Here is a 13837-nt window from a genome sequence, read left to right as displayed (position 1 = left end):
ACTGGCTGTGCATTCCCAGCAGCGCACTATTTGACAAATATCTTCTTTACCCTATCCAGGCATTTCAATATTCTGTAAGTTTCAATCAGATCCCCTCAGCCTTCTAAATCCCATCAAGTACAGACTCAGAGTCCTCAACCACTCCTCATATGCTAAGCTCTTCATCTCTGGAGTCAGTCTTGTAAATTTCCTCTGAACCCCCTCAAGCAGCAGTACATCCTTCCTTAAATACAAGGCCCAAAACTGCTCACGATATTTCAAATGTGGTCTGACCAGAATGTTATACACATTTGTATAACATCAGTAGTACACAGTTGTTCATGTATTCTAGCTCTCTGGAAATGAATGCTAACATTGCATTTTCCTTCTTAACTGCCAACTGAACCTGCATGTTAACCTGAAGTGAATCATGAACTAGGAGTCCTATGTCCCTTTGTACTTCAGATTTTCAAAGCCTTTTCCCATTTAAAAAATAGTTTACACCTCTTCCAACCAAATTGCATAACCTCACACTTTCTCAGATTGTATTCTATCTACCACTTGTTTGCCTAATCTCCTGGCTTGTCCAAATCCTTCTGCAGCCTCCCTGCTTTCTCAACACTACCTGCTCTCCTACTAATCTTTATGACATTTGCAAACCTAACAACAATATCCTTAGTTTGTTTGTCTAGATCATTAATGCGTAACATAAATAATTGTGGTCCCAACAATGATCCCTGTGGAACTCCACCAGTAACTAGCTACTAATTTGAAAAAGACCCTATTATCCCTACTCTCTACCAGTCACCCTCTATCCATGCCAGTACCTTGCCCTGAACACCATGAGCCCTTCTAGCAGCCTCCTGTGTGGCACTTTGTCCAAGGCCTTCTGAAAATCCAATACATCACATCCACTGGCTCTCCTTTGTCTAACTTATATGTTACCTCCGCAAAGAATTCTAACAACTTTGTCAGGCATGACTTCCCTTTAATAACGCTATGTTAACTCAGCTCTATTATGCTATACATTTCCAAATACACCACAATTGCATATGTAATAATGGATCTAAAATCTTATCAAAAACCAAGATCAGGCTAACTGGCTTATAACTTCTTGCCTTCTGCCTACATTTCTTCTCAAGCAGGGGAGACAATGCACCATTTTCCAGACTCCAGTGATTTCTAAAAGATCACCAATGCCTCCATAATTTCCTCAGCTACCTCTTTCAGAACTCTGGGCTGTAATCCATCTGGTCCAGATGATCTATCCACCTTCAGACCTTTTAGCTTCCACAAGACCTTCTCCTTTGTGATGGCCACTACACTCAACTCTGCCTGCTGACTGTCTTGAAGATCTGGCATAACAGTCAAAAATAATGTCCCTAGATATAACCCTATGTCACAGAGTCATAGAGATGTACATCAGGGAAACAGACCCTTCGGTCCAACCCGTCCACGCCGAACAGATATCCCAACCCAATCTAGTCCCACCTGCCAGCTCCCGGCCCATATCCCTCCAAACCCTTCCTATTCATATACCCACCCAAATGCCTCTTAATGTTGCAATTGTACCAGCCTCCACCATCCCTCTGGCAGCTCATTCCATACACGTACTACCCTCTGTGTGAATATATCAGCTTGAGACTTTGCTGGTACAAATTAAAGCTTTCATTTAGTGAGTGAATGAAGAAGTCAAAAACATGCTTCTTAACATTACAAGTATGACTCACAAGAATAAAGAAAATTTATTTCTGTCTACCAGAAATGCCAACTTTTGGTGTCAGTTAAGATGTGGCAGATTCACCACCCATTATATTCCCCAGTCTGATCTTTTTTTCCAACTATTTAATAATTTGATGTGGAACATATACAGATGCTGCCCATTTTCTACCTCGAAGTTGAATTTTATCAACTTCAAGCAAAGACAACACAATTAGCTTGAAATTCAACTTTAATACAAAACAGTTGTTACTGGATTAGTGGCCTGATATGTCTTATCCCATTGGTTTTCCACTGAAACCAAAATTAGTAATTCTGTCAAAAAAATACTGTAAATGCTGGAAATCTGAACTAAAAGCAATACATGCTGTAATTACTCCCCAGGACAATGTACTGTTGAAACTGATTAATCAGTTCTGTTAAAAGTTCATCAACCTGAATGCTAATTCTGTTTATTGCTCCTCAATTACTGCCTGACATGCTCTGTATTTGCAGCATTTTTATTGTCTTTTTCTGCCTTCACAAAAATAATATTTCATTCATAATATGCTGTTTTCAGTGTGGCCATTACAGTGTATTAGCAAGTTGTTTTGGCTTATCAAACATCCAAAACTCCATTGAATAAAGATACACTGGTGTGAAGCACTCCATTAACTGCTCAAATCTGCATTCTTGAGGGTATTAGTGATTAATTATATGGAAAAGAATTATCCAAATGGAAGGCATCCGCTGCTAGCAAAACATCATCGAATTAAGTCCACTTCTGATTAGAATATGAAATGGCCGCAGAAGTTTCTTCTTTAGAATGTCGAGGGGAAGCCAATACCAGAATTTCTAAAAGAAACATTTCAGTTTTATTTTATGTCCATTTCTAACATTATATCCATGATACCAAGGGTGTAAATGAAATACTGGATCTTCAGCTATTGTTCTCCTTGTGGTTTCAGTAAAGTATTAAATGTTTCTTCAAGTCATACAACTTACAGTTCAAACTAATGGATTTTTATGGTATGTTGTTCCTGACAATAGATTCCAAATTGCATATCACGTGTGTTCCAAACGTTGTTAAAGAGAAAATTATTCAAATTAACATAATTTACATATGTTAGTATTAGTTTGATAATATTATGCCATAAATTATTGGCACTTTAAAAAGAATCTCAGAATGACCACATTTGGGGCCCTGAAGGAATAACTCAGCAATGATGTGTCACTGTGAATATTGGAATATCAATTATAGAATTTCAGATCAGATAGATGAACTGCATTGTCCATTCAGGACTGTACTTGTACATCAAAGGTCCCCAGCTCTCATTCCATAAATATTCTCAGAATCTCAGGATTACTTAGGACAGAAAAAGGCCATTTGACCTATCGTGCCTGCACTAATTCCATTATTTCTAACTCTTAACCACAAATAAAGGAAAGCTAATTGAAACATAATGACGTTCATCTTAAAGGAAAACAGAATACTGTAGATGCTGGAAATCTGAATAAAAAACAAATCATAAAAACAGATACTAAAATAAAGGAACGCCCTCTCAACAAAGATGCTGCCTAATGGGCTGAGTATATATTTTTCTCAGCAATTTCTGATTTTGTTTAAAATTGGCAGCCTTTGTTTGACTTCCAATTTCTAAAAAAAACCCAGAGTTCTTCAGAAAAAAAATGAGTAACTTTACACAACACAAAGTTAACTGATAGGTTCAAATTTATTATTTTCTCTTCAAGCCAGGATAATAACAAAGATCCCCTCAACAGTGCAACTGCTGCATTCTATTCAAAATTGTTCCTTTAAAATGTTTTTGACCTTCAATGCATATGGCAAATGTGAGAGCCTGGAGTCGTTGAGTTAGAGATATACAGCACGGAAATAGAACCTTTGGTCCAACTCATCCATGCTGATCAGATATCTTAGATAAATCTAGTCCCATGTGCCATTTTGGCCCATATTTCTCTAAACCCTTCCTACTCATATACCCATCCAGGTGCCTTTTAAATATTGTAATTGTAACAGCCTCCTCAACTTCCTCTGGCAGCTCATTCCATACACGCACCACCCTGCATGGAAAAGTTGCTCCTTAGGTCCCTTTTAAATCTTTCCCCTCTCCCCTTAAATCAATGCCCTCTAGTTTTGGACTTCCCCAGGATAAAGATCTTGTTTAGTTACCCTATCCATGCCCTTCATGATTTTATAAACCTCTATAAGGTAACCCCTTAGCCTCTGACTCTCTGGGGAAAACAGTGCCAGCCTACTTAGCCACTCCCTATCACTCAAACCCTCCAACCCTGGCAACACCCTTGTAAATCTTTTTTGAACCCTTTGAAGTTTAACAACATCCTTCCTCTAACAGGGAGACCAGAATTGCACACAGTATTCCAAAAGTGGCTCAATCAATGTCCTGTACAGCCACAACAAGACCTCCCAATTTCTATACTCAATGCACTGACCAATAATGAGAAGCATACCAAATGCCTTCTTCACTATCCTATCTATCTGGGACTTCATATTTAAAGAACTATGAACCTGCATTCCAAGCTGTCTTTGTTCAGCAACACTTCCGAGAACCTTACCATTAAGTGTATAAGTCTTGCCCTGATTTGCCTTTCCAAAATGCAGCACCTCATATTTATCTAAATTAAACTCCATCTGCCACTCCTCGGCCCAGTGGCCCATCTGATCAAGATCCCGTTGTACTCTGAGATAACCTTCTTTATTGTCCACTACGCTCTAATTTTGGTCTAATCTGCAAATGTACTAACTACACCTCCTATAGTTCCCTGGCTTTTCTTCTGGCACCTAAACTGTGACTATCAATGATCCAACTATCTCAGCAAGGGGACCAACAATCACTTCCCCAGCTTCCCACAGAAGGGTAACCTGATCAGGTACAGGGAATTTGTCAACTTCGATGCAATTTAAGACATCCAGCAACTCCTCCTTTGTAATATGGACATTTTTCAAGATGTCGCTATTTATTTCCCCACATTCTATGTCTTCCATGGCCTTCTCCTCAGTAAACACTAATGCAAAATACTTGTTTAGTTTCTCCCCAATCTCCTGTAGTTCCACTCATTGACTGTCTTGTTGATCTTTGAGGGGCCTTATTCTCTCCCCAGTTGCCCTTTTGTCCTTAATGTATTTATAAAATCCTTTTGGATTATCCTTAGCCTTATTTGCCAAAGCTATCTCCCGTCCCCTTTTTGCCCTCCTGATTTCCCTCTGAAGTATACTCCTAATGCCTTTCTACTCTTCTAAGGATTCATGCAATTTCTGCCGGCTATACCTGACATGCTTCATTCTTTTTCTTGACCAAAACCTCAATTTCTCTAGTCATCCAGCATTCCCTACACCTACTAGCCTTGCCCTTCACCCTAACTGGAACTTACTGTCCCTGCTCTCTTGTTATCTCATTTTTGAAAGTTTTCCATTTTCCATCTATCCGTTCAGCCTGCAAACATCCACCCCCAATCAACTTTTGAGTTCCTGCCTAATCCTGTCAAAATTGGCCTTCCTCCAACTTAGAATGTTAATTTTTAGACTCAGTCTTTCCTTTTCCATCACTATTTTAAACTAGTAGAATTATGGTCACTGGTTCTGAAGTGCCCCCACTGATAGCTCAGTCACTCGCCCTGCCTTATTTCCCAAGAGTAGATCAAGTTTTACACCTTTTGTTGTAGGTTCATCCTCATACTGAATTAGAAAATTTTCTTATACACACTTAACAAATTCCTCTCTACCCAACCCTTTAACACTATGGCAGTCCCAGTCTATGTTTGGAATGTTGAACTCCTCTATCATAACCACCCTATTACTCTTACAGATAACTGAGATTCCTTACAAATTTGTTTCTCAATTTCCTACTGACTATTGGAGGGTCTATAGTACAATCTCTATAAAGTGATTATCCCTTTCTTATTTCTCAGTTCCACCCAAATAACCTCCTTGGATGTATTCCCAGGAATATCCTCCCTAAGTACAGCAGCAATGTTATCCCGAATCAAAAACGCCACAGCTCTCCTCTCTTGCCCTCATTTCTATCCTTTCTATAGCATCTATACCCTGCAACATTAAGCTGCCTGTCCTGTCTGTCCCTGAGCCATATCTCTGTTATTGCTATGATATTCCAGTCCTATGTTCCTAACCATGCCCTGAATTCATCTGCCATCCCTGTCAGGCCTCTTACATTGAAGTAAATACAGTTTAATTTATCAGTCCTACCTTGTTCTCTGTTTTGTTCCTGCCTGTTGTAGTGGTTTGACTTACTCCTTTTCCCAACTAGTTTCAGATTGATCTCTTTCCTCACTATCCCCCTGGGTCCCACCCCACTGCCCCGCCCCACCACCTTACTAGTTTAAATCCTCCCAAGTAGCTCTAGCAAATCTCTCCGCCAGTATATTCGTCTCTTCCAATTCAAGTGCATTTCTTCTTATACAGTTCACGTCTACCTAAGAGATTCCAATGATCCAAAAATGTGAATCCTTCTTCCCTGCACGAGTTCCTCAGCCACGTATTAGCCTTACCTCTTCCTATGTTGTGAGTTCCAATGTGTACAACAACCTCCTGCTGGTCCCACTCCCCTTTGAGAATATTCTGCACCTTCTCCAAGATATCCTCGATCCTGGTGCCAGGAAGGTAACACACTATTCTGATTTCTAGCTGTCAGCTGAAGAATTGTCTGTCTGTGCCTCTGACTAGATAGTCCCCTATCACAAACGATCATTTGGAACTTGGCGTACCCCTCATTACATTACGGCAGGTCTCATTACTAGAAACCAGGCTGTCAGTGATACATTCCACTGAGAGTCCATCACCCCCTACAGCTTCCAAATCAGCACAATTGTTTGAGTTTGGGAATAGCCACAGGAGACTCCTGCACTATCTGCTGCCCTCTCCTACCTTTCCTCGCAGTAACCCATCTACCTCTCGGTATCTGTGGTTTTTCTGCCTTCCACCAGCTGCCATCTATCCCACCCCCTAGCTTCTGTAAATTCCTCACTGCCTGTAATGGTTGATCCAATTGATCCATGCAATCTGATAGGATTCACAGCCAAACACACTTCCTGCAGGTAGTAACATGGAAACTCTCTCGAAACTCCAACATTTGACAGGAAGATCACATGACTTTACTAAAAGCCATCTTTGCACTTTAACAAACTACAAACCCAGAAAACAGCTTACTGCTCTAAAAAAACACTGCTCTATGCTGACTTAATACCTATGTTTTTAAAATTTAATCAAGAGACAGATCTTAATAAAATATATATCAAGAAAAGAACCCACTCCAGTCAGTAATGTAGCTTCACAAAATATACAGTAAGATTACACTTTAAAACTCACTTAGCTGCTCCCCTGCAGTGAACCCTCTCACACAGGTTTCTTCAAGGTCTGCTGTGAATTTTGCTGTTTGCTAATTTTTCCGAAACAAACTTTTATGTCCAGAGATCCTTGAAATTCAACAGCAAAGGCAGTAGTTGTGTAGATTCACTGTTGGGTCAGATAGCAGTGTAGGTTTCTTTCTCAATTGAATCACTTCCCATGCGGTCACTGCCAATACGTTTGTCTGTCCTCCTTTTGTAAAGTGTTGTTGTTTTGACCTTTTTTGCCCAAAGTTCCAAAACAATGCCACAGCTTATAAAACAGGAGTTACCACTCCTACAATTGCAGGGAATCAGCTCCAACACTGAAAATATCTCAACAAAGGAGCAGTTGTTACAGCGACAATTGTTTTCCAGTCCTCCTTCTTGGATTACCCAGAACGTAACCTTGGTAGAAGGAGGACTGCTGTGATATTTTGTCTTTATTAGTCTTATTTGTCTTTAGGATATTTAATTTACATAGTATGGTAGACTAAACAATCTAACACTATAGTTATTATACATCAGCGTAAGAACATTTTTGTTATCCTAGAGAGTTGACTGTGCGTTGAAGGAGCTGGGTGAAAGCCAGCAACTTCTTAATTATTGTTTGGGGGTGACCTTCAATTCAATAATTCTGAACTAGGAAAAAGGAAACAAATCATGATGGTGAACAGCAGCCTCAATCCACTGTATGAATATGGTGATTAGAGTTTCTGCTGAGGATTCTACAACAGGTTCCATTGACCTACTATCCCATGTTTCATGCACACAGTCAATTGAAGGAGGTCACTGTTGTATATGGATGTGAAAATGTTTGTTTTATTTGTTCGTGGGATGGGGGCATCACTGGCCAGGTCAGCATTTATGATCTGTTTTTAATTGCCCTGGAGAAAGTGATGGTGAGCTACCAATCTTGAACCACGGTAAACCATTTGCTGTAGGCACAGCCACAGTGTTTTAGGAGGGGAATTCCCAGGATGTTGATCCATTGAAGGAATGGCAAAATATTTCCAGTTCAAGATGGTGAGTGGCTTGGAGAGTAACTTGTAAGTGGTGGTTTTCTCAAGGCATCTACTGTCCTTGTTTTTTTAGATGATAGAGCTTGCAGGTTTGGAAGGTGCTATCAGAGAATCCTTGGATAATACTGAGTGCCGTAAGTAGTATTCGCAATGATAATGATATATAGACTTGTTGCAGAATAGCTTTGAGATCCTAAAAGGGAGACCTAACATCTGGTCATCCTTGAAATCTCCGTAACAATATCCATCTTGTTGATGTAACTTGTTTATATGCGAAAAGCTATATCTTGTTAGCTGCAAGAGATTCTTCTGGTTACACTAGGAAATAGTTTTCCTATACTAAACCTGGCACAGCAGACACTATAGGGTTCTACTCCTGAAGGGGATGGTGGTGCAAACTTTGACATTAGCAACAGCTCATACAGTGTAGTGAGCTGGTACACCCACACAATATTCACCACATGAATATCCCCATCTTCAATGATGGCAGAGTTCGGTGTGTGGCTGCAAAAGACAAGGTAGATGTGGTCATAATATTCTTCTAACAGAGATCCCAATTTTTCCTGAGGCTCCCACCAACTCAGAATTCAGTCTTCAGTGAATTCTGTGCACTTCATATCATTTCAAGCAACAACTGAATGCATTGGTTTTCTGAGCTTTAATGCCATTCCATTGGAGTGAAGATTTCTGCTCTCGAATTAACTACATCCTTACCAAGTGGTTCCAGTACAGCTACAACACTGTTTTCAACAGAAAAACATGGAAAATTGCCTGGTTATTACAAACTGCAGAAAAAAGTCAATCCTGCTAATTAGTGACCTGTCAGCTAACTCTCAATTATTAACAAAGTGATGGAAGGTGTCATCCTCAGTCCCATCAAACTATACTTCCTCACCAATAACCCACTTGCTCATATGTTCAGTTTCTGTTATTTCAGGATCACGTGGCTTCTGCAGGCTTTTACATGTGCAAAGAAAGTGAACTACATAAGTTGGGCGAGAGTCATCTCTTTCCATTGACATCAAGGCTGCATTAACCAAGTCTGCTGCCAAGCAACCCCAATAAAACTGAAATCAATAGCAATCAGAGGGGAACTATTCACTGAGTAGAGTCATATCCAATATAAAGGATATGGTTGTCATTATTGGATGGTCATCACCTTAGTCTCAGAACATTGCTCCTTATGTCCAAACAACTTCGTCATTGAGCTTTGTTCTGTTGTAAGGTCACAAGTTGGGGTGTCTCTGATATTGAATTATTTTTAGTTTCATTTCTCAGATAACAAAGTGATGTGTGCCTGTATGGAGCAAGACCTGTCCAATATTACGCCTTGATTTGATAAGCGACAAATAGCATTTGTGCCATACAGATGCTGGATGAGGTTGTCCTCAATCTGAAATAATAACTCTTTTTGTCTCGCTTCATAGATGCTGCCAAACTTGCTGGGCTTTTACCATATTTTCTGTTTTAATGTCAACAATGAGCTATCTACAAGAGAGTCCAAGCAATTTACCTTAACATTTAAAAGGTACTTCTTTTTTAAAATTATAAATAATGTAGCTGCAAGAGCAGGTCATACACCATAAGCCTTAAGATGTACGCAGAGCAGAGGCTTGTTGTTCTGGGCCTTACCTCCTGACTTCCCAAAATTTACCCACCACATACAGACTACAAATCAAGAGTGTGATGGCATTCTTTCCATTTTGCCTAGAGCTTTGCAGGTCCGACACGTTCTCTGCCACGTTCTCTCACGCAATTAAGGTTGGACTATAATATTGGAGAAATGTCTACAGCAAACGAATATATAAAGAAAAATAAGACATATTGAGCATAATGATTATGCACTTGGAAAATACACATTTATCATAGTTTGACATATGAATATTTTCAGAAGTAATTTGTATGGTCGTCTTTCCCCTGTAAAATATGCTTATGCAAAATAATCTTTTGCTTGAAATGTATTATGTGTCCAAGGACTCTTATCCACTTATTTTTGATTTCAAAAATTGTCAAGTCTTTCACATTTTAGTGAGTACTGTGGTATCACTCATTGTCTCTTGAACCACTTCCAAGAATTTTAAATAGATTCAGTTAACTAAAATGTGCCATCAACACTTTCCTACAGGGTTGAGGGTGACATATTTCAGTAAAAGCTGTCAACCATGACACTTCAAGTGCACATTGCTAAATTCAGCCTGCAGTAAACATTGATTCATAACATTCTTACTTTAACGCTGATATATGGTATTTTCTGGGATGCAAAAGGATCTGCGTTAAGATGTGGAAAGGTAGTAAGTCACAAGAGCAGCTCAACGAATAAATCTGAAAGAGGCTGACCACAGGCTCATTATCATTGGATTGTTGCACTGAGATATCTTCATGGCAGGTTCTTTGCTCTTTCTGAGCTTCAGCTATATTTAGCCATATCATCATATTGTAATTCCTAAAATCTCCCGTTAGGTTTTCTATTTCTAGAATCATCAGTTGGCAATGATAACAATAACAATAAAAGTAGGCCATGGGAGGGTATACTCCAACCCTAAACTGCATAGGCCCTACTGGGAGAACACAATGGAGACCACAAGAGACACAAGAACAGAATATGCTGCAAAGACTGAAAGAACACAAATCTGAAACATTAACTCTGTTTTTCTCTCCACAGATGTTACCTGACTGGCTAAGAATTTCCATCGAGTGCTGCTTTTACTTTAGATTTCCAGCACCTGCAGTATTTTGCTTTTGTCACAGAGAAGGACTCTGCTTTTACATGGTATCACTGCTAGATTACTGGCTAGATTGATGCCTTCTAATTCCTATGAAATGCTTTGCTAAAAGTATGTTTACATTGTTGCCTGTTTACATAATCACAAAGTTCAAATGTTCTTAGCTTTCACCCTCCTTTTCTTTATGTGTAATACAGCAATGGATGGCAGGAGAGAAGGCAGCTAATGACAATGATCATGAAAATATCATAGGCAATGACAATCTGTGGTGCACTAAATAGTTCCTGCCAAAGAGTACTTACTCTGTGCTCCTCTCCGTGAATCCTCTCCAACTCACCATGTGCTTTAAGAGCTTTTTCATACTCCAGTACTTTCATTTAGTACAGTTAGATAGCATTAGTACAGATGCATCAACAATAGATTCACATAAAACAAGAGAAAAAGGAGACAGAACATACAAATTAGGAGCAAGAGTAGGCCATCCAGCTGAGTGAGTCGAGAGTGTGGTGCTGGAAAAGCACAGCAGGTCAGGCAGCATCCGAGGAGCAGGAGAATTGACATTTCCGACAAGAGGCCTTCATCCGGAAGCTTCTTGAACCTCATGTGCTATTCTACAGGATCATTGCAGACCTTATTACTCCATATTTACACCAACCTCAATGACATTTCACCCCGTGTTTTTCAACAATCTATGTATCTCAGCCTGAAAGATATTCAAGGTCTCTGCTTTCACAGCAATTTGAGGAAGAGATATCCAAAGACATTGAATTATACTCTGTGAGAACAACATTCTCTCATCTCTGTCACAAAAGGGAGACCCTGTATTTTGAAACAGTGACCCTGAGTTCTAGATTCTCCTACAAGAGAAAACACCGTCTCCACATTCACTCTGTCAAGATCCCTCAGGATTGTTTCAGTCAAGTCACCTTCTATTCTTCCATTGTCCAGGTAATACAAGCCTAGCCTGTTCAACCTTTCCTCATAAGACAACTCCAGGTGTTAGACTAGTAAACCACCTTTGCACAAATACATGCTATTTACCCAGTAAAGGACAAGGCAGCCTATTGGTTTCCAAGTCTTGGATACCAGAGTTCACGGTTAATCACATGAAGAGACTGTACTGGCTTAAAGGTCAATGGTTCAGGGTATGCAGCAACAATTGGATTTGTCAAGCCAACAGTTCTCAATTGCAACACAATATTATATTTTTGTTGCAGGAACCATAGGGATGAACATCAACTTCAATTAATTCTTCTTTATTCACTTGTGGAATGTGGGCATCACTAGCTGGCCAGTATTTATTGCCTGTCCCTAATTGGTCTTGATAATATGGTGATGAAGGTTCATGTGCTGTAGGGTAACCCATAATGCCACTACAGAGGGAATTCCAGGAATTTGTCCCAGTGAGAGAATGGTGATGTATTTCGAAGTCAGGATGGTGACTAGCTTGGAGAAGAACTTGCAGAACATTGTGTTCCCAACTATCTGCTGCCCTTGTGCTTCTAGATGAAATTGTCATGGGTTCGCAAGTTGCTGCCTGAGGATCTTTAGTGAATTTCTGCAGTGCATCTTGTACATAATACACACTGCTGCTACTGAGCATTGGTCGTGAAGGGAATGGATGCTTGTGAATATAGTGCCAAACAAGTGCGGCTGCTTTGTTCTGGATGGTGTCAAGCTTCTTGACTGTTATTGGTGCTGCACCCATCCAGACAAGTAGGGAGTATTCCATCACTTCCAAATAATGCCTTGTAGACAGGCTTTGAGGAGTCAGAAGGTGAGTTACTCACTGCAGTATTTCTAGCATCCGACTTGTTGTTGTAGCCATTGTATTTATATGGAAAGTCCAGTTGAGCTTTTGGTCAATGGCAATCCCCAGGATGTTGATAGTAGAGGATTTAGTGATGGTAACATCATTGAGTGTCAAGGCACAGTGGTTGGATCTTCTCTTATTGGAAACAGTCATTGCCTGGCATATATGTCACTTGCCACTTGTTAGTCCGTGCCTGGATATTGTCAAGAGCTTATTGCATTTGAAAATGGACTGCTTCAGTGTCTGATGAGTCAGGAATGGTGCTGAACAAGGGTGTAATCATCGTGAACATCCTTTCTTCTAACCTTATGATGGAGGGAAGGTAGTTGACAAAGCAGCTAAAGATGGTTGGCCAAGGACACTACCCTGAGGAACTCCTGCAGAGGAGTTGAGATGATTGGCCTACAAAACACACAGCCATCTTTCTATGTGCCTGGTATGACTCCAACCAATGGAAGGTTTGTCCCTTGATTCCCACTGATGCCAAATTTTCTAGGGCTCCTTGATGCCACACTCAGTCAAATGCAGGTTTGGTGTCAAGGGCTGTCACTCTCACCTGACCTCTCAAATTTAGCTCTTTGGTCCATGCTTGAACCAAGGCTGTAATGAGTCAGGAGTGGAGGAGGTAATCGAGAAGGCAGAGGAGTGGATACTTGTTAAAAACAGGAAGAGAAAATCCTGCCAGGCCCCAAAGCCTCCCAGCAAAAGGGGAAAAGACAGCTGCACGAGGGAGAGACGGCCAGCGCTTCGGATGGGGAAGACGGGTGCAAAGAAGGTCATCACCACCAGAAGAAGAGACAAAGTGCCATAGATAAAGAGGAGGGCATTTCCTCCCAACCAGGAAACAACGGACCCCCCGAAGTCCACCCTCCACCCAGTGAGAACCAGGGGGTACCCACTGCCCCACAACTACAGGTAACTGATAGCTGTGATCCTCTGACAGTCCCATTGTCAGACACAGAACTGGACGGTGCGGACCCTTGCCTTGGCTCAATGACACCAGAGCGGGTAAATGACCCCAGTGAGGAGCTGGATAGCTACCTCAGCCCAGCGAAGGTCCAGCAGTTCATGCTCAGCATGGGGATGCAGACAGCTATCCCAGAGACAGGACAGTCAAATGGACAATGGTAACCCCAAAAACTGGGGATTAAAGAAGGTTCCTTTGCTATCATATAACAGGGCACCCACTCACTAGGTGGGTTCCGCTGAAGCCACAGCTAAAT

At 40.7% G+C, this 13837-nt stretch overlaps 1 protein-coding gene across 2 annotated transcripts in view; it reads right to left on the bottom strand.

Annotated features, from left to right (window-relative positions):
* The window catches only part of slc35f4 (solute carrier family 35 member F4), a 198615-nt gene that overhangs the window by 150412 nt on the left and 34366 nt on the right, over nucleotides 1-13837 (bottom strand). The window contains exon 2 of one of the 2 annotated variants that reach the window (XM_060828418.1): nucleotides 6500-6516. The exons of the other annotated variant lie outside the window; for it this stretch is intronic. Coding sequence (XP_060684401.1) covers nucleotides 6500-6516 — 17 coding nt within the window. The remainder of the gene's footprint in view (nucleotides 1-6499; nucleotides 6517-13837) is intronic. 2 annotated transcript variants of the gene reach the window in all.

The sequence above is a fragment of the Hemiscyllium ocellatum genome, chromosome 8, assembly GCF_020745735.1.
Source record: "Hemiscyllium ocellatum isolate sHemOce1 chromosome 8, sHemOce1.pat.X.cur, whole genome shotgun sequence".
Taxonomy (NCBI): Eukaryota; Metazoa; Chordata; class Chondrichthyes; order Orectolobiformes; family Hemiscylliidae; genus Hemiscyllium; species Hemiscyllium ocellatum.
Note: the sequence above shows the minus strand (reverse complement) of the source record. Positions and strands in the feature narration are given on the sequence as shown.